The sequence below is a fragment of the Carlito syrichta genome, unplaced genomic scaffold (assembly GCF_000164805.1).
Source record: "Carlito syrichta isolate Samal-C Ts95f unplaced genomic scaffold, Tarsius_syrichta-2.0.1 Scaffold288958, whole genome shotgun sequence".
Classification (NCBI taxonomy): domain Eukaryota; kingdom Metazoa; phylum Chordata; class Mammalia; order Primates; family Tarsiidae; genus Carlito; species Carlito syrichta.
In genome coordinates this window covers 17,901-44,154 of record NW_007233054.1, presented here as the reverse complement: position 1 = coordinate 44,154, position 26,254 = coordinate 17,901, and the positions used below count along the sequence as shown (strand labels likewise).

General features: G+C 38.3%; 1 protein-coding gene across 1 annotated transcript in view; it reads left to right on the top strand.

Moving 5' to 3' along the window:
- The window catches only part of LOC103256128 (transient receptor potential cation channel subfamily M member 3-like), a gene marked incomplete at its 3' end in the record, with an annotated part of 55,535 nt that overhangs the window by 19,689 nt on the left and 9,592 nt on the right, over positions 1–26,254 (top strand). The window contains exons 4-6 of the mRNA XM_008054019.1: positions 218–431; positions 4,048–4,172; positions 19,486–19,657. Of these exons, the coding sequence (XP_008052210.1) occupies positions 218–431; positions 4,048–4,172; positions 19,486–19,657 (511 nt within the window). The remainder of the gene's footprint in view (positions 1–217; positions 432–4,047; positions 4,173–19,485; positions 19,658–26,254) is intronic.

Genomic DNA, 26,254 nt, shown 5'->3' with positions numbered 1-26,254 from the left:
CAAAAAAAAAAAAAAAAAAAACCTTTCAAAATGGTGAATGCCTTTGTCTAATGAAGACTCTTTGAGTAAAGCAAATGATCACCCTTTTTAAAAAAAAAACTGGGCTTTATACGAGACATTTTCATCAAGTAACTGCACATATAATTGTAATCAGTAAAGAGAAGCAACCTCAGACAGCCTTGCCTTTCTCCCTCATTGTTGGTCTTTGTTTTTCTAGTATGTGCGTGTATCTTTCGATACAAAACCTGATCTCCTCCTACACCTGATGACCAAGGAATGGCAATTGGAGCTTCCTAAGCTTCTCATCTCTGTCCATGGGGGCCTGCAGAACTTTGAACTCCAGCCAAAACTCAAGCAAGTCTTTGGGAAAGGGCTCATCAAAGCAGCCATGACTACTGGAGCATGGATATTCACTGGAGGGGTTAACACAGGTAATTGAAAATGGGAGAAAGGCAACATAAGGGCCTGAGAATGTTGTCCATAAAATAATGTTCTGCTAAAGTTAGTTATATTTTTATTTCCCCACCTAAAACCCTACCATGTGTGTCCATACTCACTGGTTATCTCTCCATTCTTAACCTAAATGATAACTTTAGTTATTCTTTAACCAAGAATCACTTACACTGGGATGTTTAATAGTTGACTATACAGAATTTGTAAACATGACTAATGAAATTTCACAGGACATTTTTAATAGTTCAAGTTGCCACAGGAATTTCCAATAACTCTTTAAGAAATGACTTTTGCTTTAAATTGGAAGCTCTGCCTCTATTCTTTATGCAATTTAAAGTTTGGTGCCAAAAACCTTTAATTTTCATAAAATTCTGTTTCCATCTGAGACATAAACTGTTATGGCAAAGTTTGGGCATTCTGTGTTTATTATTTAAAATATTTTATTAAATCAACTCGCACCAGTAGAAGACATACCTCACTCTGAATTCCAAAGAGTTCTTCCTACCTGCCAAGTGATACTGGCATACTGTCAAATCAATTCTTGCAAGCCCACTTACGGTTAAGTGCTTATCTGCAGTTCATTATTCATGTGCAGCAGATAATGGAATGGATTCCTGTAAAGGTTTTTGCCATATTTTCCCTGCCTGAGTCCAAGGTGACAATTGGAAGTACAGAAGGAGCACTGCAGTAAGTTATTGCAAACTTATTACTTGGCTCCAAGTCTGTAAATGAGGACGCATTTGGACTTAGTGGAATATTCTAAACATAACTTTGGACCAACTGGTTTTAATTAACATGTCATCTTAATGTTGGTCATTGTGTTTGTAGTGTAGATGATGTTTGAGTAAGACCTGCACTGAGAAGTCTCCTAAATACCAAGAATTTGTGAACATTCAGGACTCAACTACATGGGCACATTTCTGTGTGAATTCTCCAGACTACTCATGCTCAGCATTGTTATGTGAAATCCTGACTCAGTCTATACACTGAACTGATCTTAAAATGACCTGTTTAGCTCTTTGTCATTTATCCTACAGTAATAAAATATCCACGGAGCAATTCTCTTTCAAAAACTGTTCATTTTGGGGGCTCCGTGTTTCATTCTCAACTAAGTGGGCACTACTTGTACATGATTATTGTCTTTTGCTTTCCTGGTATGTAGATACCAAATTCTTACCCATCTTCTTTTTTTTTTTTTTTTTTGAGTTGGAGTCTCACTCTGCCGTCCAGACTGGAGTGCAGTGGCACACTCCCAGCCACTGCAGCCTTGACCTGCTGGGCTCCGGCGATCCTTCCAAGTAGCTAGAACTATAGGCACATGCTACCACACCCGGCTAATTTTTTGATTTATTATAGAGATGAGGTCTCGCCAAGTTGCCCAGGCGGGTCTCGAACCCGAGGGCTCAGACAATCCACTTACCTCAGCCTCCCAAAGTGCGGGATTACAGGCTGAGCCACCGATCCCGGCTCACCCATCTTCTATTTTGGAGTATTGTTAATTGTTTTCCTGTTTTTATGAAACGCATTCAATATTAAAAGAAGAATTTTATGGCTTAAATACTGTAAAGCAAAGAATCATCTCTACCTCACTCGGTATTTGTGTTCAATCCAATACCCAAAGTAAGCATCCAATGATGGATGCTGAAGTTAGGTAAGAGGTAATGATAGAATTGTGCAGACAGAGGGGCATACCAGATAGCTAAACTTCTTGTCCAAGGCTGGCCCTGAAGGGAATTTTGCTTATCAGCAGGAAACAATTTAACATTAATATTCACAACTTTACTGTCAGCCTTAATATGTGTGTGCATCAGTTTTGTTATGTTATGCTTTTTGTTTTTTGTTTAATTTTATTTTTGTTTCTGTTTTTGACCAGTACTCACACTTAGAAGATTCACAGATAAACCAATAGGTGAAATTAATATACTTTCCAACACTCACGGCATAGTTCAGTATGGATTAGTGGTCATTTATACCATTTTGTTATTTGACTTTTTTTTAAAGTGGTTCTTTCTGTTTGATCTTATTAATATTTCAGAATTTCATTATTTAAATATAAACATCCTTTCCCACGATCAAATTGCCAGTGTCTTTTGTGTGTTTAGATATTTCAATATACATGCTGAGCTATTCAAAATATGCAAGTTATAATATCCTCAATTGGAGAAGAAATCAAATCCAACTCAACATTTATATAGGAGATGGCATTAAGAATCAATCTTTCCTTGAGATATGGGTGGACTTTTTATAAGGGAAACATCTTTTCATATAGGATATATTTTATGAGTTTTCTGTTAAAATGATCATTTGAGAGAGAGGTTAAAAATTAGAAATTGTTTCTTGTTTAAGTGGTTTCTAAAAAGATAAGAGGTATGTTGCTTACCATCATGTAAGCTAAATTTTTCTAACTTTTAACTATTATTGGGAAGGCCATTTTGACAGGAGAGGGTCACAATCACAATGATGAAGCTTAAAAGGTACATCTATCTTTTTAATATAAAATTTCCACAGAATAAACCATTTTCCTTATGAGTAGGTTCTTTACATTATGTGTCCATAACAGGAAGATGAAATTAAAGTTAACAAAATCTGTACCTAATCTATTTAAATGATACTAACTCATACACAAACTGTGTTTTAAATTTAATGTAATATTATCTATAGTACATGTTATATGATACAATCAAGGTGCTGATTCTCAGTCTTACTGACAAATCATTGTAAGAAAAAGATTCTCTGAGTTAAAAAATGTATTTATTCTTTTTCTAGGCATTGGATACTTTTTATGTTTTTATATAAATTAGAATAAGGACCAGGTACTGCTGCTCACTCCTGTAATCCCAGCACTTTGGGAGGCTAAGGTGGGAGGATTGCTTGCCCAGGAGTCTGAAACCACCAACCTGGGCAACATAGTGAGCCCTTCACCAAAAAATGAAAAAACTAACCAGACATGGTGGCATACACCTGTACTCCCAAATGCTCAGGAGGCTGAGACAGGAGGATCATTTGAGGCCAGGAGGTTAAGGCTGCTATGAGTCAGGATAGCATCATTGCACTCCAGCGTGGGTGACAGAGTGAGACCATATATAAATAAATAAATAAGTAAAATAAGAAATACAATGCAGCCGGGCTCGGTGGCTCAGCCTGTAATCCCGTGCCTTTGGGAGGCTGAGGTGAGTGGACTGCCTGAGCCCACGGGTTCGAGACCCGCCTGGGCAGCGAGACCTCATCTCTTCAATAAATCAAAAAATCAGCTGGGCGTGGTAGCACATGCCTGCAGTTCCGGCTACTCGGAAGGCTGAGGCGGAAGGATCGCCGGAGCCCAGCAGGTCGAGGCTGCGGTGACCGGGAGCGGCCGCTGCACTCCAGTCTGGGCGACAGAGTGAGACTCCAACTCAAAAAAAAAAAAAAGAAAGAAAGAAATACAATGCAGTTTATCCAGTTAGGCAAATGTTTTAGTAGTGTGATTGTAAATACATGTAGTTTGTATAGAAATATATTTAATTTGGGGGGAAATAGTTATCATAATTTCCTTTAGAATGGTGAACAAGTCATTGCTTTAAAAGGCCAAATTGATGTCTCTGTCTTCGCTTTTAGGTGTCATTCGTCATGTTGGAGATGCCTTAAAGGATCATGCATCCAAGTCTCGAGGGAAAATATGTACCATAGGGATCGCTCCTTGGGGAATTGTAGAAAACCAGGAGGACCTGATTGGAAGAGATGTAAGTCCTGGGAGTTGTCCCTTTCCGTGACTTCTGCTAGAGGAGAAATAAAAAGAGTAAAATAAAATTAGTATTTAAAATGTGCATATTATAGTGCTCTTTTAGTCTCCATCTCCCCAAATGAAACTTACGTTAAGAATGGTTTATTGGCCGGGCTTGGTGGCTCAGCCTGTAATCCCGCACCTTTGGGAGGCTGAGGTGAGTGGATTGCCTGAGCCCGCGGGTTCGAGACCTGCCTGGGCAGCGAGACCTTATCTCTACAATAAATCAAAAAATCAGCCGGGCGTGGTAGCGCATGCCTGTAATTCTGGCTACTTGGAAGGCTGAGGTGGAAGGATCACCGGAGCCCAGCAAGGTCGAGGCTGTGGTGGTCGGGAGTGGCGGTGGCCAGGAGCAGTCTGGGCGACAGAGTGAGACTCCAACTCAAAAAAAAAAAAAAAAGAATGGTTTATTGGGCAACTACTTGCTTTCCAGAATCCATCTATGCAAACTCCATGTCAATTCTTATGGCTGAGAAAGGTCCAAAGTGAGACTTGTCAACTACCCCCTCTCTGCTTGAATCAAGCAGTGGTTTTACCCATCAAATCCTGCAATTGCTCTTAGTATGGTTTTAGTAAGATTAATTGACACCACATAATACATGTTAACATAACTCACTGACGATACACTAAACAGACGACTCTCCTCACCCCTGCTTTCTTACTGAGTGCCTTTCTCCTAGCTTGAGAGAGATGCAGAGAGCATTTCTTTCCATTCAAGCTCTTGGTTTCCCTGGTAGGCCTTTCCTTTGCTAAATGCTTGGGTAAAGCATTGGGTTCTTTATCTCTCTCTGTGGAACTACTCAAAAGTTCTTGGCCACACTCAGTACTAACCTCTGTTTCCCAGAGTCACATACTGACCAACCAGTGTACAATTTTTCCAGAAGCCAACAGAACATGGCCCCATTTTGTCTGAGTCACCATCTTATTTCTGTTCTTTCCAGAAGTCTCTTTTTAAAAAAACAAAAATAAGAACAGGTCATTACCAACCTCCCTTAGAGAATTTTTCTCTTATTAACCACCAGATTTTTTTTTTCACTGTATAACACTTCTCAAAATCTCATTGGAAAGAATTTTAGCTATACTGTGTAAACAGATTACCATATTTATTTGCTTATTTATCCCCAGTAACTTTAATGATTAGTTATTTCTCATTATTCTCTTCATCAACTCAATATGGTTTTTCCTTCCCATCAAAGCCTACCATAGAATAGAATAGATGTGCTCAGTCTTTTTTTTTTCAAGTTCCATGAGGTCTCTCTGAGCCAAAAAAAAAATTTAAAAACAAGTCAGAGGTTGAGAATTAACTGGTCTTAAACTGCTTCTCCTGGTGTAATGCAATACAACTATCTTATTTTAATCAAACACAATATGTGCAATTTTAAAATGCAATGCAAAAATATTTTGAATTAAAAAGTTAAATGTCATCATGGGTCTCAACTGTCTTACGCTTTACACACTCTTAAAATGTGTTGTATGAATTAGCAAGGTAAATGCAGGCATTTAAAAAAGCAGGTAGCATCCATTTGACACTGGGTAGAGGTATTTCCTGAAGGCTTGCATTTCTTCTGAAAATTTGCCTAAATGTGATAGACTATGGCAGTTTTGGGCAGCACTTTCATCTCAGTTTTACATAAAACAGATATACTTTTTTAAAAAATTAAATATCATGAAACACAAGAAGTAAACAAACACCTTAAGTCCTTTAGAACATTTATTTTAAGTGATAATAAGTGTTCACATCAATGATACCAAATTACATGTAGAAATGCTAATCTACCCGGAATACATAGGATAAGGAAAGAGATATCAGTTTTATCAGTGTAATATTCTCTTAACTAAAATGTACCAGCTGTTTTGAACTACACACAAATTGTCTCAGCAGCAGTTTCCAATGTGATGTGTAGGCAGACCTGACTGAAAAAGAAAGTGTTACTAATTATTTCAAAGTATCTGGGACTACTCTTTTAAGGAATATACTTGGGGTAATACTTGCCTTAGATTCCAAATTGGCTTTCAAGTGTAGGTTGATTTTGAACTAGAACAAAGATATTTCTTAAAGAATTAAGTTATTCTATAATGTCTTTGACACCAAAGTTATTTAATAGTGCATTTTATTTACACATAAATTAATTCTTTAAAATGTTGTGATGGTTCAGAAGTCACTTTGATGCTCACAGCTTTAGGATCTCTGTTGTAAACCTGAAGTATTATAATTCAATTTGGAGGTAAAGGCTATTTTGGATCCTTCCCACTCAGATGAACTATGAATAAATGACAGTTATTTATTTATTTTTTATTATTTCTTTGTTCAAGGTAGAGTAACTAAGTAATTACCTTAGTTGCCTAAGCACTTTAGAGAATGCTGGTCTACTGCCTTTTTGTGTTATTTTGTTTGTTCATCTTGTAAATCGTATATGATTGCAGAAAGACAGCACTTCTAGTATATTTCCTTTCCCTGCTGAATTAGAAGAACCACGCTTGATTCTTTGTCTTTCCATCCCAGCCTTTTCTGATTTTATCTTCTTTTCATGCTCCTTTTGTTCTTCTTTTCTTTCTCCCCATTACTTCTTCCCATTTGCCTTCCAAGAGGGACTTCAGTCTTCCAGTGGGACATAATGACATTGTCTGACTTCCCAACTGAAAATGGTCTTGATCCCAGCACAGAGAGCAGGAAAAGGTCCAGTAAATGTGTGCATCTACCATCCCTGCTTCTGGGGGTCTAATAAAGGTCAACCATGGTTCAGAAAGAACCAGGTGAACCGTCAGAGAGAGATTGTCATGGAAAGGAAATGAAAGTGCAAGTTGTAGAGAAAACAAGAAAAAGAGTTGTATTTTAGTTTTTCAGTAAATCTTTGACCAAGAACTGTTGAATTTAAACCACTCTAGTACTGTCTTTCCCCAAAATTGAAGGACTAGAATACACCTACAACTTCTCAGGCACCTGTGTGATAATAGAGCGTGTTTTTCATGTTAGAAATTATTCAGAGCTAAAATACTATTTTTATTGTACAGGATGTTCACTCTTCTAATGTGATAGCTAAAAAGTAACATGATACTCGGTTGTCATAGAAATAGGGGAATAAAATGTTGGTGGTCACTGGTAAAAGTCATCAAATTAGACATGTCTGGTAAACCATCAAATTAGACATGTTGTCTGGTAAGCCTCTTATGTAAGTGTAACAATTTGCATAGCTAACTTAATGTAGTGCCACCTGTCCTTTTTCTTTCATTTTATATAATCAAACTCACATGCAATAAACATCAAGAAAACCTTTTAGCATCAGACCTCGGGTAGCATAGAATAAAGCAAATGTATTATTAAAAATCTTTACCTCTTCAGAATTCTATCAAAATACAATCAGTTGAAAGGAAAAAATAGCTGCCTTCTTGGTCAAGTCTGTTTGTACTCTAGAATAGTGTTGAAGAGATACAAGATAAATGTCAAGGGAAATCTAGGAAATGTATCTGAAATAAATATAAATACAAGGATAAAAGAAAAGCTCTATGTGTTATACCTGGCATTTTATTACAGTAAAGTTATTTCCAAACTGATGGAAAATATGTTATTTCTGTAGGGCCGGCTCTCAGATAAAAACTTCTATAAGCTGAATAGTCAAGTGCTATTAGAATGTCATTTACTGATAGAAATAGTAGATACAATAATTGCTTTTTATCATAAAGCATTTAGAATGACTCTAGAGAGATGAATACTCATTCTCTACATAAGAAAGTTGACTTGCCCTCAGGTCTGCTTCTAGCTATGTTGAAGCATTCACCATCTTTTGAGTTACTTGAGGGCAGAACGTGTATCTTTGTATTTTCAGAATCCAACTTAGAGCCACACACTTAGTAGATGCTTAATAAAATGGATGAAGATGGACTGGGCATGATGAAATTCAAGCACAGGGAAAATAAACATTATGGAAAAGATGCAATGATAAATCTTACCTAGTTCACAACTGTATTGCCACTTCTTCCCTAATCATATTCCCATGCTACGTCCTATTATTGAGACTATAACGGGGATTTCTAAACCAAGTGTCTGAAAACTATTTTCTTATGTAAAAGCAACTCAAGGTGGGAGATGGATGGTGAGGAATCAGCATGTTGGGTGTGGAGGAAAAGCAGTGTGGAACGGGAACAGGCTTTTCTCTAAAGCCTTTGAAACATGCATGATTTACCCTACTGAGTGATAGAACTAGCCTTGATGCTTTGAAGTTAGATATCTTCCCCTCTGTTTAGCCAAAACCTTCATTTCTCAATTAATAGATCAGAACAACAGACATTGGTGAGAAATAATGCTATAAATACTTAGATGATAATCTTTTTTTTTATTCATGCCACTTAGACCTGAAAACTGTTTCAGTTGCTGAGGTTAACTCCTCTCCTATGATTTTTCCATATTTTTCTGTTATCTCTTTCCTATGGTACTATCCATAATCTTATACTTCAAATTTAGGTCAAGGCTCACTTCCATCAAGACATCATCCCTGAATAGCTCCACCTATAATATCATAGACCTGACTGCAATTTTCCTACAATTGTCTTCTGCACTCAAATGTCTTAGTCTTTTCAGACTGCTATAACAAAATATTATAGGCTAGGGGGTTTATAAACCACAGAAATTTATTTCTCACAGTCCTGGAGATTGGACAGCACCTCCTTGCTGTGCCTTCACATTGTGGAAAGGGTAAGGAATCTTTCTGTGGTCTCTTTTATAAGGACACTAATCCCATTCATGAGAGTTCCACCCTTATGACCTAATTACCTTCCAAAGGCCCCACCTTTTAACATCATCACCTTAGAGGTTTGAATTTCAACGTGTAAATTTGGTGGGGGTAGACATAAACATTCAGTTCCTTGCACCAATTTAATTAGAAAAACAGGGATTGAATTGTTTGTTTTCTTTGTTTCTTATTAACACCTAATGTAATACTTTATATGAACATGACACATTGGCATGCCACTTAAAGTCTTTAAGATTTGGTTTCTTCATCTCTAAATAGACAAACAATGCTCTGTCTTCATACAACTTCTGCAAGCATAATCATAATAATAGAATTATAATTCATTGAGCTCTTATTTGAGTGTGCTTATATATACTCAAGTAATCATAACAGATGATTATGACAGTATCATCAGTGTAAAGTCAAGAAATAACTTCCAATGAAACATAATTTTTCATATGACACATTTTAAACGTATTTTCTACTTTAGAAAACAATCTGATCAGATTTGTGTCAGGTAATTGAACAGTTTCTGAAGCCTTGATCATTTGTCTTTTCCCAAATCTAGATTAACAAGACACATACCAATTTAAAACCCAGACATAATCACAAGAAAAAGCACTTTTCATTTTAACTCGAGGATGGAAATTGTGTTTGGGTAGATTTACAGCACATCATCTTGTGTGGTTATTAAATTATCTTCACATTCAGTGTTATCTTCTACTTTCCCTAAACTATAGATTTATTTCTCCAAGTTTTATGACCTTTGAGAGTTCTTACATTTAATTGGAAAATGCTCTTTTGATGTCATCTTTATGTTTCAAGCCAAAAAACATCAAGTTCAATAACAAAATTAATTGCTAACGTGGATGTAATTATCAAGTCAGTACATTTGTCACCTATTTCTGAGGCAAGCCAAATATGACTTCACATTATAAGCTCAGAAAACTTCCCAGTAGCGACCCTGGCATGGGTTTTATTGGATTTTTATGATTAGGGTAGATAAGATGTACCTGGGGATGTGAGAGGAAAAGTTCAGAGTCAAGGAGACCCATCCAAATCTGTTACAGTTGTTTAGAAGGGAGCCAATGCTTGCTGGGTCCAGACTCACACTCAGGTTCTGGGCTAACTTCCATGGCGGAAATTACGTTCATTTACATGAGAACTGCATTTTAGGTGAAGACAATGATGAGTCTGGATCTGGGCATGTTGACTTTGAATTTCCTTTGGGATATCTATCTATATGAAAATATCTGGCAGGCCAGTGAGTATTTGAGGCAAAAGTTTGGGAGGAAGATCTGGCTATACACTTAGATTTGAAAAGCATCTCCTATAGATGATAATTAAAGCCATCACATGAGGAAAAGGAGGGCTATCCCTGAATCCTAATGGTTTCTCCAATCTTTAATAGATGAACAGAGGACAAGCAGCCTGCAAAGGATATCAAATAATGGTCTAAGAGACAGAAGTAAAGCCAGAGAGAGTCATGGAAGTCAAGGGAAGAATGTGCTTCAGGATGGAGAAAAGGGCAATGTCAAGTATTACTTAGAGGGCAAAGGAGGCAAAGACCTGGAAGTGTCCATCCATTTTATCAAGATAGACATCACTGGCATACTAGTCATAGCTGTTTCAGAAGAATGATGAAGCAGCAAGCATTTTTCGATGTGTTAGGAGGAAGAAGTATAGAAGCAGAGATGACAGAGACCTTTGAGAGGTTTGGGTGTGATGAGAAAAAGAGAGCCAATGGGAGGCATAACTTGAGGAATTTTTTTTTTTTACCTTAAGATGAAGAAGCCAGACTTGGTGGCTCAGCCTGTAATCCCAGCACTTTAGGAAGCCAAGGTGAGTAGATTACCTGAGCCTACAGGTTCAAGACCAGTCTGGGCAACTTGGTGAGACCTTGTCTCTACGTTAAAAAAAAAAATTAGTCAGGCGTGGTAGTGCTCGCCTGTAGTTTTGGTTACTTAAAGGCTGAGGTGGAAAGATCGCCAGAGCCCAGCAGGTCGATGCTGGGGTGGCCGTGAGTATGCTACTGCACTCCAGTCTGGACAACAGAGTGAGACTTCAACGCAAAAAAAAAAGTTGGGGAGATTTGAGTTTGTTTATATGTTGATGGTAGAAAGGGACATGGGAATAGAGAGGAGATAATTGATGAAATAAGTCCTAGAAGGACCATGAGGAGATAGGGTCCAGAGCTAAGGAGGAGAGATTAACCACGTAGATACTTGTAACTAGGGGAGAAGAGAAAAGAGCATATATACAGAGGATTGGTGTCAGGATGTTGAAGAGGTTTAGCCTGGAAGTTTATCATTTATCACTTAAATGATAATAACAACAATAATAACTACAACAATAATGATATCAACACTTTTGTAGAGCGTATCAAGTGTCAGCACCCTTCTAAAAACTTTTACATAGATAAACTCACTTAGGCCAGGTGCAGTAGCTCATACCCATAATCCCAGCATTTTGGGAGACTGAAGTGGGAGAATTGCCTGAGCCCAAGACAATTGCCTAGGAGTTCAAGACCGACCTAGGCAATATAATGAGACCTCATCCTGCAAAAGTAAAAAACTTAACTGAGTACAGTGGCGCATACCAGCAGTCTCACTTACTTGAGAGACTGAGACAGGAAGATCACCTGGGTCAAGAAAGTCAAGGCTGCGGTGACCCATGATGGTGCCACTGTACTCCAGCCTGGGTGACAGAGTGAGGCCCAAACTTGAAGAAAAAGAACAAAATTAATTTAATTCGCACTAAGACGTTATCATTTTTAATGTTACTATTATCTTCCTCATCTTATCAATAATAAAACTAAACACTAAGAGATTAAGTAACTTGCTCAGTGTTCTATAACTAGCAAGGATGTTGCTGGATTGTAACCTAGGCACCTCATTCCCAAGACCATATCCTATCTATTATCAATACTTCTTCTTTATAGTAACAACAGCTCTCTTTATATGAGTATCTATGTGAATCATTCTATGAGTTTTATATCTCAGTTAATTCTTATACTACCTCAATGAGGTGATTATAATAATAATTTTTATTCATTTATATATATTAAGGTACTGAGACACAGAGGATAAATAACTTACTTAGGGTAACTCAACTGGCAAGTATACAGGAGCAGAAGTTTGATCATCTGCCGCATGGAGAAGAGATGGTATTTGAGTCAGAGGTATGAGGAGAGTGGACGGGGTTAGGTGCCATCCCCATGGAACAGAAATCAGAACAGATCAGGACCTAGAGGAGGAATGCCAGGTGGCACAGAGGACTTAGAGCAGGCGGTAGGAGAGGTCTAGAGGTCACAGAATTATTATGCATCAACCCATTCAGAATAAAGGAAAGAGAATACATTTTGAAGCCTTAAAGAAGAGAGAAGATAATAGCAAGAATATACTGTTGGCTGGGTGCAATGGCTCATGCCTATAATCCCAGCACTTTGAGATGCTGAGGTGGGAGGATTGCTTGAGCCTAGGAGTTTAAAACCAACCCTGGCAATGTAACGAGACCTCATTTGTACAAAAAATTAAAAAGGTAGCTGGGTGTGGTGGTCAGTACTGTGGTCCCAACTATTTGGGAGTCAAGGCTGGTGAGCCATGGTCATGCCACTGCACTTTAGCCTGGGCAACAGAGTGAGACTGTGACTCAAAAAAAAAAAAATCCACTATCAAGTTAGTTATCTATTGCAGTGTAGAAAAAATACTGCAAACACAATGGTTTAAACAGCAAACATTGATTATCTCACAGTTTCTGAGGGTCAGGAATGTGTGAGTGGCTTATCTAGAGGTGGCTCTGGCTTGGGGTCTCTCTTGAGATCACAGTCAAGATGTTAGTTGGGGCTTCATCATCTGAAGGATTGAATGGGGTTGCAGTACCTACCTCCAAGATAACTCACTCACAGGTTGTTGAGTGGAGCTTCTAGCAATGGATACTTTTCATAATTGTCTTCACAAAATGCCACTGGCTGCCCACAGTGCAAGTGAACTGAGAGAGAACTAAGAGGAACCTTTTTATGACCTAGTTTGGGAAGTCACACACCATCACTTCTGTTTTATTCTATCCCTTAGAAGTAAGTCACTGAATCCAACATAGACTAAGGAAAGAGTTTTAGAGAGTTTCTGAACATGTTTTAAAATCACCCCATTGACACATGGTGATTTCTAGAAGATGTAACCCCTTTCAGAACTCAAGAGCCTTTTCCTACTGTCAGGAGTCCCTGCAGCTGCATGGTACAGGGTTTCCCTCAGGACGAGGCAAAGCAAGGCAAGTCCCTTTGAAAAGTGGAAGGCATGAAACGACACTGTGCCACTCTCTGCGATGCACAAGTTCAAAGTGCTACAGAAAGATGTAATTGTTACTCCCAGGGATTTTAGTGGGAATCATAAAGTATCTGGGTGTTCTTTGAAAACGGATGCCTGGGTTTGCTGACTTCTTGTTCGGATTGCTAAGCTGAGAGTCTGCATCTAGTTTTCAGTGTGACCCTGGTTTATACCAACACTTACAGTAGCACTGCCTCAACAGGAAAGAACCAGCCAGTGTCCCTGCTGACTCAGGTATCTCTGTGATTATGAGGACACAGGCTTTCTTCTGCTCATTTCATTCTCTTGGTCCCCATGTTCCTTTATCTCAGACACAAGTTGCTTCCCACCTCTCAGGGGCCTCCCCACTTCCTTCCCAGAAACAGATGCTTGATCCTAAGAGAACCTCAACACTTCTTTTCTTTATCTTTTGCCAAAGCACAACTCTGTTTTGCTGCCTGCTGGTGTCTTTCGTGACCTCTGTATACATACAGTTCTAGATGATTCATCTGGAAAGAATCTCATCAGCTGTCAGAAAGATTTTAATGCCCAGCAGAGCCACTGGCAAAAAATGTCCAACAGCAAAACCAACCACAATATCCTTTTTACATTTGAAATCAAATTGGATTCTCTGTCTTCCCTCTTAATGTTCTCCGCCTGTAAAGGAATTTAAGATCTGCATGTGGTTTAGAAAAAAGAGTGATTCATGGGGCAGTTTTGGCCAAGACCTCTTTTCTGAGACCCTACAATTCCACCTATAAAATAAGCACGTAATAGGTAAATTCACAGGAAAGTGTCTATCACAGTGTCTGGCATGCAGTAAGTGGTCAATGAAAGCTCAGTTAAAGTCACGGTGACATTAGGAAGGAAAGAATGATTCTTTGGGCCATACATCCCCACCCTGCCTCTTGCCTGGGGCACGTTGATATATAACTCACTAGGTAACGGGGCTTGGGATTGTAGAAGGCCTGTGATTGATGGCACAAAAACCTGATTTGGTCCAATTCAGTTCTGTTCAGAAAAGGAATCAAACTGTTTCCCTGGTCACCAAATTGCAGAAACCATCATAAAATGGAAAGGATCCCAGGACATGAGAGAACTACTTTTCTTTTGGTAGTCAACACAGGTAGAAGGTCATTGTTCGGCACTAACTTGACAAGAACAAATGTACTTTTTTTTTTTTTAACACAGGCTGTCCAGATCAATTTTAGAGGTAAGAAGCCTTCAGACATTACAGTCCAGTCCTCTGTGTTACAGATGAGAAAACTATTGTCCAAAAAGTTTTTTCAACGAATATATTTTGAACAGATATTGTGAGATATTATCTAATGCATAATTATGTGTCCTCTCAAGCCAGCATAATATTATCACATACTACATTTCCTTAAGAATTTCTTAATGCATGGGTGAATGAATGAATGTAGAAACTTGCCCAAGGTCACAAATTAGTAATTAGAGGAACTAGAAATACAGCCCCCATCTCCTGACTTTCTGCTTAATACTCCTGGGTGAGATCAGAACATGCATGAAAGTAGCTAGGAAAACTCAAGCAGATGTCTAAGATCAGCTTCCAAATCACTGATTTCAGCCCATCCAGGAAAGATAAATTCAGCACTCTGGCACCAGCACATGAAGGATTTTCAGTTTTTCCACAATATCTTTGAATCAATCTCTTCCTGGCAATGATGATTAACCTACTAATGCCTTACATAAAAGGGTCTTTACCTCCTACTAAACCCATAAGCAGCCCCTACATCATTTTACAGGATTTCCTTGTTTCAAAGCCAAGGTATAGAGAGCGTAGAACCAGAATTTTATCAATCAGTCAGTACTAAGTGATGTACAGTGGATTAATGAGTGAAGAATTTTCTCAAATACACTTTAGGGACAAAATCTCATTACTTGGATGTATTTTGGTTCATGATGCTCAGAGAGTAAGTACTAAGTGTCTAAAATCTACTTCTAAGCAAATTTTCCTTCAAGGTATAAACACTACTAGATTTACCAATCAGGAAAACTCACCCAGTATGAAGACCTTTCACACATGATTCGATCTTTCCCAGTGCAGGTTTCTTATATGATCTGTAAAACACAAAAAAGTATTTGAGTGACTGTCTTCTCAATTCTCCCAAGGATGGTACATAACCTGTACTATCCTATATTTTTAGGAGAGAAAGTGATCTATTCTATGCAATGGATGCTAAAGGGCACTAGAACTTGATTTTCTCAGGAAACCTTTGCTGAGAAACATGCTACCGTCATCTAATATAACTGCAAATTATGAGCATGTTATAAGTATTTTTATTCAACACACATACACACACACACACACACATACACACATTTCCAAAATTATTGTCCTCTTTTTATGAGTACTTAACAATGAAAGTGGCTATATTACCACCAAAAATTTTTTTAGAGGAAGAAATTCATTTGTATTCGAGTTATTAACAAATTATTTTTCAGCCGGGCTCGGTGGCTCAGCCTGTAATCCCGTGCCTTTGGGAGGCTGAGGTGAGTGGATTGCCTGAGCCCGTGGGTTCGAGACCCACCTGGGCAGCAAGACCTCATCTCTACAATGAATCAAAAAATCGGCCGGGCGTGGTAGCGCACACCTGTAATTCCAGCTATTTGGAAGGTTGAGGCGGAAGGATTGCCGGAGCCCAAAAGCAGGCGAGGCTGCAGTGGCCGGGAGCGGCCACTGCACTCCAGTCTGGGTAACAGAGTGAGACTCCAACTCAAAAAAAAAAAAAAAAATTATTTTTTTATTTGGAAAACATAACAGGAAGATCAGCAAATCTTCTGTAGATATGTAAATTATAACTCAAACAAATATAGACTGCTGGCATGTTTGTTATGAAGAATATTAAGTGCATTTTGTAGAGAAGTTAGACCAAATTGCATTCCTCTGAGGTATTTGGGAAGTATTTCTAACTTTTCAGTTAATCATCATAATAATAGTTCCAGACCATCACTCTCTTAGATGCTTGGGAGGACATGGCAAAGAAAAAACACTTTGCTTATTTTGCCAACAGATTGCTGATTTTTTTTTCTTTACTTACAATAATTTAAATCTCTCACCACAAAAGAAAAGTCACTGATTTGTCTCATGTCATTTCATTTTGGTCACTAATTTACAATTGGAAAATCAGCTTAAGGTTGGTAAAATAGAGCAGAGTTGAAGATGGAATTACCCTTTATAGAATGCCTGCTGTGAGCCAGGCATGGTGCCAGGTACTTTGCACATAAAATCTCAACTAATCCTCAAGAGGTAAGTGGTTTTATCATTTCCCTTTCACAGATTAAAAGATTTTCACACAGCCATTAGCAGAACTGGGATTCAGACAAATCTCCATGATTCATATGTTCTAGATTGTTCCAGGATCCAGCACATCTTTCTCCAATGATGGCTGAAAAATAAATTAGGGCGTTTTACTTATTTTTCAGATTTATATCCTCTATTATTCAACAGACAAACTCTCTGCCAAAATATAATCACCTTTAACTTGCCTTCACATAAGATCTAAAGAAATGAGGATCAGTAAGAGGAAGAAATTAAAATTCATGAGTGACACTGTAAATTTGACCCTCTTGCCATGACTAATTCAGATGTGCAGTATTTTCAAAGAGCTGCTGAGTTATGTTTCACAAGAAAAGAAGGTCAAAAGTCAAAAGACTGAAGCATCGACGTCCTTAGAAAAGATATTGTGTATAGAACATAGTCAGATGATTTAATTATCTTCTTTTATTCTCAGATTGTAGAGAATACAACAGCTTAGCCCAGAATCATTTTCATTCCTTTATTCATTTCAGAATTTCACTTTCACTGATAGTCTTTAAGTAGATTCCTAGGAATTTTAAAATGTGGGCTCATGTCTCAGCCAGCACAAATGCCTGAGGTTCACTATCACACACAGTTTAACCTTTAGAAAACTGCTGTCCCCTGCTTCTCACAGTCTGCTTTGTGTCTTACCCCTCCTTCTCAAGGAGTCTTGCAGGAACTGCTATTAGAAAGAGAGAACAGTAACTAAAGTAACTAAAACATTTTCTTTTGTCCAAAGCACAGCACAGAGGCACTTTAAGAATAGGAGAAAGTCTTTCTGCTACGCCTCTTTCAAGAGAGCATTAATATTTATTAACTTATGCTCTTCTGTAGAATGAATGCTTTGTGATAAAAAAAATGAGTAGCAAAAAAAAGGGAATTTCAACAATAAGCACTCTACTCTTCCAACGATAAAGAACTCAGGCTGGGATCAGCAAAGCACTGTCTCCATATTTGGGGCACTTTCATGCATTTATTTAGACAAAGGAGTAATTGATCACTGCTCTATGTGATTACTAGAGATAATGATCAAAAAGGTTATGAACATCCTTTATTAATAAGAAATACCTAAAATAAAGCTATGAATTAACATTATATTAATGTTACATTAATAAATGGGGTATTTATTAATCAGACTGACAACTATCTCAAAAAACTCAGAATTATGTTTCACATTTTAATTAGATCAATTCCCAAACAATTCAGAAAAGAAAGAATTTTTTTTAGCTTTGAACAAAAGCACGTCTGTTTCAAGTTTGCCTGTTCATTCATTGACTATTTACTGAGTACATTTTATTTGCCAGTCACATAGAAATGTGGGGTTTTGGGTTAGCATCAAGGTCTAAAATATGACTTACATGAGATCGTCACCTTTGAAGACTGCCCTTACTAAATCACTTTGTAATTTCTTTAACAAACTAATCAATCTTCCTACAGCTTTTCACAGTGAGTTATTGCATACTGAGAAAGAACTAGAGCATCTCAACACTATAATTAACGTACACCCAGCACAAAGGCACAGAAATAAAAACCCTGTAGCCTTTATTTCTGTCTTGTCAATGTTGATGATTCTGTACCGTGATAGCCGTCCTTAGACCGTGTAACAATGAGCTTCTTGAGTGAAGTCTTGAGTGAAGTTCCCAGCTAAATATTTCGTGAGCAGATTTCCAACACATCATCTTATGATTCCACTGATTTAAAGCAGTGTGGGAAAAGGAAATAGGCATCAATTTTAGAATCAGGCAGACCTGGGTGTGAATTCTGGTTGTAAATGTAGTAAACTCTTGGAAAACTTACTTTATCTCTCAATTTCTCAGTTTCTTCATCTACAAAATGAACATTACAGGATTGTTGTAAGGAGTATAGATAATGTATATAAAGCAACTAGCTTACCATAAGTATTGCTTTTCTTCTTATTCCAAAAATCTGAAGGACTACTTTGAAATTGCTCTATTTTAGGTAGTATAATTCACCATGAAATTAAAATAACAACCAAAAAAGTAGAATAAGACAGAAGTGAACATTTTGGGCCTAATTCATATTAGTCTCTTGAGACAATTATTTTACATTCAAGATTTCCACTTCAATGAGGTATCTATTAAGAACAATGTTTATTTTAAATGATAGAACTTCAGATCACTGAATGGGATTGACAGAAAATATCACATTTCCCCCTATCCCCACCCCCACCCACCCTGCCCCTGACATTTTCTAGAATCACAGTTGCTCTGCTGTGTTTATTAAAGTATGGACACGATAGAGAAGGGAAAGAAAGAAACAAAATAACTAGTATTAAAAATTATTTTGAGCCGGGCTCGGTGGCTCAGCCTGTAATCCCATGCCTTTGGGAAGCTGAGATGAGTGGATTGCCTGAGCCCGCGGGTTCGAGACCCGCCTGGGCAGCGAGACCTCATCTCTACAATAAATCAAAAAATCAGCCGGGTGTGGTAGCGCATGCCTGTAATTCTGGCTACTTGGAAGGCTGAGGCGGAAGGATCGCCGGAGCCCAGCAGATTGAGGCTGTAGTGGCCGGAAGCGGCCACTGCACTCCAGTCTGGGTGCCAGAGTGAGACTCCAACTAAAAAAAAAAAAAAAAAAAATTATTTTGGTTCATTAGCAAATAAGAGATCAACTTCAGAATGAAATATTCATTGGCATGCCAGTTTTTGAGTACAATAGAAGCACAAATTCTATTTTCTGTATGAATTCAATAAATAAATACTTCTTTAAGCATAGTTTTTCTTTAAGTGGAACTTTTACCACAAATCCTGCTTCTACCCAAAGCAATATTAAGAAAAGGATGTTCACTGTACCAAAGAGCTGATGTTTTTTCTTCCCTGTTTTCCTCTGTCTGATTCTCCTTGTCCTAGCTTGTTTTCTTTTCTCTGACTTCTGTCTCTTCATTTTGATACCTTGCAGGTCGTCCGGCCATACCAGACCATGTCCAATCCCATGAGCAAGCTCACTGTTCTCAACAGCATGCATTCCCATTTCATTCTGGCCGACAACGGGACCACTGGGAAATATGGAGCAGAGGTGAAACTTCGGAGACAACTGGAAAAGCATATTTCACTCCAGAAGATAAACACAAGTAAGTAGACCATTGTTCCCACTGTCATGCCTTGCAGGAATTATGGCAAAAGTGAGTAACTATAAGTATACCTTGAACCATTAGTATAAAAACTTGAGAAAGTTTCAAATGTGGATCATAATTTCTGTTGGGCCAGTGCTTAGAATGAGAGGAAGTCATCCAAAGGGGGACAATTGGAGGCATAAGATTTCATTACACAATTAGTGACTCCAGCTCATTCATAATGTACGAAAAATTCAACCCCACCAGGGGTTTGTGAATGCACACAAACTTTCCAAAATTTTTCTACATCTTTTGCACAGTACTTTAAGGAGGAAAGGCACTCTAGAAGAAATGTTTCTATTTATTATGCTTTTTTTTTTTGGTGGTCAAAAAAGAAAAAAAATCAGGTTTTGATCTTAGCATAAATCTGGCTATGCAAAGTATTTCAAGAAAACTGAACATTTTCTAAGCTAAAACATGTGAAACTATCCTGATTAAATTTTAATTCTGCCTCTTAATTTTATGTATGTATTATTCATTGTCTCTAGAGTCATATGTATTTAAATATATGTATATATGTATATGTATCACTTAATTATACTAACATTATATCTTATATGCTCTATGCTATCTTTATTGTAGAAATATTTGTTTTAACTGCGAAAATTAGTATAATAAAAAACAGCAATTCTCCTTAAACCAGTAAGTGGCTTGCAATTAAATATGATCGAAGTATGAAAACAACTTACTGTCCTTCCTCACAAAATAAAATTCAATTTGTTTTCATAAAGTAACAGTTGAGGCTGCATGTCAAGCTCAAACTTTGTTGTAATTATGTGAACCATCAGGGAAACTTTGATCTAATTGATTGAAATTCCAAAGTCTGCAATTCCAAAGAACAAAAGATTCTTTTTGGCTAAATAAGTTTTCAAAAGTTCAGTGTACTGTAATTCAACTTGTCCAAATCACTTTTCTTTTCTCTGGATTTTTTTTTTTTTTTTTTTTACTGTCTTGAATGGATCCTCTTACTTCCATCTTCCTCCTAGAACTGGGATGTCAGATCTATCAGACCACATCTTCCTATATGCTCTTTCGTGATTCTACCTTTTAGGGACCACTGCTACTGGTTAAGCTGTCAAATGTCATACTTTCATATTTTTCACAGTCTAGAATAATAAAATTTGACCTAGGTCTGAAACAAAAATTGTACTAGGAAAGGCCCTTCCCCAACTGTCTTTGGAAAGTAGATACATAGTATTATCCCAAAATGAACATCATCTTGGGGACAAATGTATAGAAAAGGCTAGAAAACGATCCAGAGACCAGCAGAGATCAAATGTAACAAATCATTGTGACCAGTGGGTGATTGGTCACAACTGAATTTCACTGTGATATTTGAGAGGATGGGCAAATAGTGTTATCTATTTAGGTTTTTATAGGCTACAGCATTAATTTTTTTTTTTTTTTTTTTTTTTTTTTTTTTACACCATCACATTAAGAAGGAGAGCTTAAGTAGGAGTGAGCTGGAAGCTGAAGAAGATGGGAACTGGGAGACAAGGAGAAAATTCAGGGTCAAGTTCAGTACTTGGTAATGATACTAAACCTGTCCAGACAGGCAAAGCTTGTCATTGTGCCAGGCCTACGTGGCAGCTGGGCTGGTTGGTCAGTAGTGCAGGGAGCAGTGGTGAGTGTGTTGTTGTGTGAGTTACATATCTGGCAAAGGCGATGGGAGCAGGAGTTAAAACCCAAAGGGCGCTCTGTGAGTCAAGCTTTGTGCCTTCCAGGCTGCCCAGAAGAAAAGATGCCTTTTTCTTATTGGTCATCTCAGAGGGAGTACCCTTTTGTCATGTGTGTGCCTGGAGGAGTGCCTTTCCAGAACTCAAAGAGGTGCTGTATGTGTGAGTGACCCTGCAGGGGAGGCCCAGGGAGGCTCATGGACAACAGAGCCAAGCAGCGTGGAGCTGAAGAACAGGATAGGGAGATGGCCAGGACATCAAGGATGCTCGAGGAGCCACTACAGATGCTAGTCCTTGGGTAGATCATCAGGGACTATGGCATCCCACTTATGGAGATGCCTTGCCAGTTTATCAAGGCAGGTAGATGCACATGGGCACGTTGACAAGGAGAGAACCAGTCAGGGTCTAGGGACCAAAGCAGGGGAGAGGCACAGACCCCTGCACCAGGGGACTTACTTTGGGCACTGTATTTGTGGCTTCATAGAAACCCGCAAGTTCCTCTTCAGTGAATATAATTAAATGGTAAAAGGGTGGTTAAAAAACCAAGGAAAGTCCCTGAGGTCACAGGAAGTTAAAAGGGGCAGGGTTAGGAATTTGCCCATGAGCTATAGTACACCAGTTCTACCCCTGAACTTGATGATTGCCAAGGGCCCTTAGGTTTCCATGAGGTGATAGGTCACTGTACAATTGAGTGACTCACAAGTCATTAGGTCAACTTTCCTCATTATTGTACTCAGCTCCAAAGCAGGGAGGGAGTGGCAAGTTCCTCAGAGCTAAGAAGAGACCTAGGCTCTTTAAAGTAGATAAAGCAGGATGTTGAGGTCTCTGTTCAGTTAGCAGCAAAGTACCCACCAGGAACACAGAAACCTCTAGAACTGAACTAAGAAGGACAGATAAAGGTTGACCTGGTCATAACATAAAACAACCAAGCATGGATACAAACCTTTAATGCAATCCCTGGTCAATATTTTAGAATAGCAAATCTACTTTCTAATCTAGACACTATGTCATTCTTTTAAAAATAAAATTTTATTTTATAAGTTCATCCTGAAAATTCCATTTACTTTTTCATTTCCTGCTTCAAAAGTTTAGAAGATCTAAAATACAACTGTGGAACTCAGTTTCCTGAAAATCAAACACTATACCACAATAACACTGTCCACCAACTCTTATGCCCAAGATGGCGCCAGAGATGTCTGAATCTCCTCAGCATTTTCCTTGTTAAATTGTCATACCTCCTCATCACTTAGAGGTGACCTGCATACTGTACTTTCCTATAAACAAACCTATTTTCTTACATTAATGACACAATTTTCTGAAGAATATTTCCCTTACATATTAAATGAGTCCTGCTTGAGACCCTCAACCTGTTCACATCAGTATGACAATGATCACTAATAGCATATTCCAAGCACCAGGTGTTTGACCTTTTTCTGGGCACGCTGGCTTCCATGATCTCATTGTCTCCCCTCCCCCCATGCATTTCTACTGCCAACTGAAGCATTCCTACTGGCAGGACAGAAGCATTTGTCCTGTTATACGTGATTGATGGGCTTTGAACGTAAAAGAGAATCTTTACAGACATGAGCAGTTACCTGCTTCACAACACTCTTTTATCTGCAATTTTCAACACTTCAAATTTAATATGCAAGAAACAATCGCAATCATTCCTTTAGTAAATAAATGACCATTGAAAACTATTAAGTACCAGTCATGGATACAGTCTAGAAAAACTGCAATAAACAATTCATTGAGCTTAAGTCAATAGGGGCAAACAGAGAAGTAAGAAAACAAGTAAATACATGATATGTGATCGTAAAAAGTGCTATAAAGAAAAATGAAGCAGAATAAGATATGTCTCTGTGTACACGTGTGCATGCATGTGTGTGTTGGGAGATACCTTAGACTATGTGATCAGGAATGGCCTCTACAAAGAGATGACATTCATACAGTGACCTGAATAAAATGAGGGGTGGGCTATGGAAAGAGTGTTCTGAGGAAAGGAAAGCAGAAACAAAGTCCCTGGGGGTCAGTGAGGAACAGAGAAAGCTTGTTGAAAAACTGGAGTTTATTCTAACCAAGTTTAGATCTGGCAAGTTACGGGCCCTCGGTTACGCCTTCAAACATCACCCTGCTTTTGTGCATATAGATTCAACTGAGATAGGAGAAGACAAAAAGCAAGGAGATGCCTTCAAGAGACTTTTCCGATAATGCAGGTGGGAGTTCACAGGGGTTTGAAGAAGGAAGGCGTTAGCAGAGGAGGAAAAAGTGGTTGGGTTATATATATATTACATATATACAGAGTGCCAAAAAATGTGTACACATTTGAAGAATAACTTTCACTCAAAAGATGGCATTGATCAAATGAATGCTAGAGTCACCATGCGACAGGCTGAACAGTCAAAGAAAATGGTGGAAGCATGGTTGAGCGAACGTCACACTACACGTTACTACAATTCAATTCAACTTCAAAAGTAATGCATAGATAACATCTCTTAAAATATGTATAGATCTTTTGGCACTATACACACATACACACACACACATATTGAGAGAGATTTACTTGTCTTCTTAAATTTTATATGATCTTTTAAATTTTTATTGTGGTAAACTACATACAACTTAAAATTTACTCCTTTAAACATTTTAAGTGTATAATTTAGCAGTGTAAAGTACATTCAAATTGTTGTTGTACAACCATCACCATCATTCATGTTCAGAACGTTTTCATCATTCCAAGCTGATACTCTGCTCATTAAACACTTACTCCCCATGGCCCCCTCCCACCAGCTGCTGGTAACCACTGTTCTACTTTCTGTCCTTGTGCAGTCTCATTCTAGGTGAATTAAGTGCTCAGGGTAAGGAATAGACACATCAGGGATGCTCCATAGTCATCCAGAGACATCAATACATCCTTAAAATGAGGGGACTAGTTGAGAGACCCTAAGGATAAACGTTTATAGAAAAGAAAGAGCATTGAGGCCCAGTCTCTAGAGACTTTAAACAAAATCCTTGAGAAGGTAGAAGGTGGTGAGATTCTGTGCACAAAGGAACAAGAGGAAAGACAGAGTTCATGAGCACAGATGTGAGCAGAATGAAACACTGTCTAGTTGGAAGATCAGGTAGTGGTCTGTTTCTCAATAAAATAATACAGAGGCTATCAGCTGAGAGTGTAGAACTGGAGGTGTTGGAAACTGGGGAGAGAAAAGAACTGCAGTCAACTTAGAGACTGGAAGAGTAAACAAACTAGGACAAAGTAGGATTACCATGCAGCCCACCTGATAACTGTGGTTGTAAACTTAAAGTAGCATATATCATCAGAGTTGTGTGAGTTTTTTCCAGCCATATTCAACTGCGGTGGTAGAACAGGCATCAATTTGGGAATTTGCCTAACAAGTAGGAAAGAGGAAGAGAGAGGCAAGGGAAGGAACCTAATATTTCCTCTCTATACCTATATCCCAAGAGTACCATTAGTGTCTTTGGATGAAATAAATGTCATATCTGACATTTAGGAGAACCGAAAATCATTAATCTAAAAGCTCAGACTGAGATGCAGAGAGATGGTTAAATGAATTATCAAAGGTAAACCATACCTTTGAAATGCCTAAGTAAACAAAGGTCCATAATAAATAATTGTTAATATTTATTTTATTGCTGCTCACATATGCACATATTGAACCAACTTAGCATATTGCTGGGAACGTAGTAGCTGCTCAATAAACGTGCCCGCTGAAAGGATGAGGACCAAGAGACTACTTCAGAAAGTAGCATCTTTATATCCTAATGAGATTTTAAAGCCCCAAGCATACATTTTATACAAATGTTTATCATTAAGAAATTTCAAACAAATACAAAAATTAGAGACTATTATTATAACAACCCTGTAACTAGCTCTTATCCTCTACATTGATCAGCCTGTAGCCAATCTTGTCTCCTCAGTCCACGCAACCACCTACTTACTCCTCTGGATTCTTTTGCAGGAAATCCAGACAGCGTATTGTTTCATCCATAAACATTTCAGTAACAAATCATTTTTTGAAACTTGTTGTGCTGGCCACACATAGGCTAGATTTTTAAGTATTTCCTGGTTCGTACCTATAATCCTAGCACTTTAGGAGGCCGAGACAGGAGGATCACTCGAGTCCAGGAGTTTGAGCCCAGCCTAGGCAACATAGCAAGGCCTCATCTCTACAAAAAAATCAAAAATATTAGCCAGGTATTGTGGTGCAGGCCTATAGTCCCAACTACTTGGGAGGCTAAGGTGAAGGAATCACCTGAGCCCAGGAGGTCAAAGCTGTGGTGAGCACTGACTCTATTGCATGCTAAAATGTATCTTAAACATTTGACAACAGTCTTTCTTAGTCCCAAGTTCTACTCTTAGATAGTCAAAACTATTTAAAACAAATATTACATTGCAACTCTTAGAAATGAAGATTAGAAAATTCCCCAGCAATGGTGACTTTCTTGTAAGGGTTTGAAGGGAAGAATTTAACTTTGGAGGTAAGAGGAAGTCTTTGCCTATTGCCAGTTGTATAAACTGACAGTGGCAGGTAGACCTAGGGGTTCAGATTGTCATGGTTCTGTGACCTTAAGCAAGTTACCTTATTTCTCTCAGACTTTGTTTCTGCATCTGTGAACCAGGGATAATACTTCCTCATAGTGTTGTGATGAGATTAGTTAACATTTGAAAGGATTCTGGCCCGTGGGAGCTCAGAAACTTTGGTTTTCTTCCTACCTTCTCGGTGGTGCAGTGGTCCCCCAGTGGGAAACCTTGTGCCATTTTTATGTAGCCTCACTGCTACAGGTTGCAACCTGAGACCCGGACCCTGTCACCCAAAGTCAATCAGAGCACAAGGTGTTCACTGCATGCCTTACCACA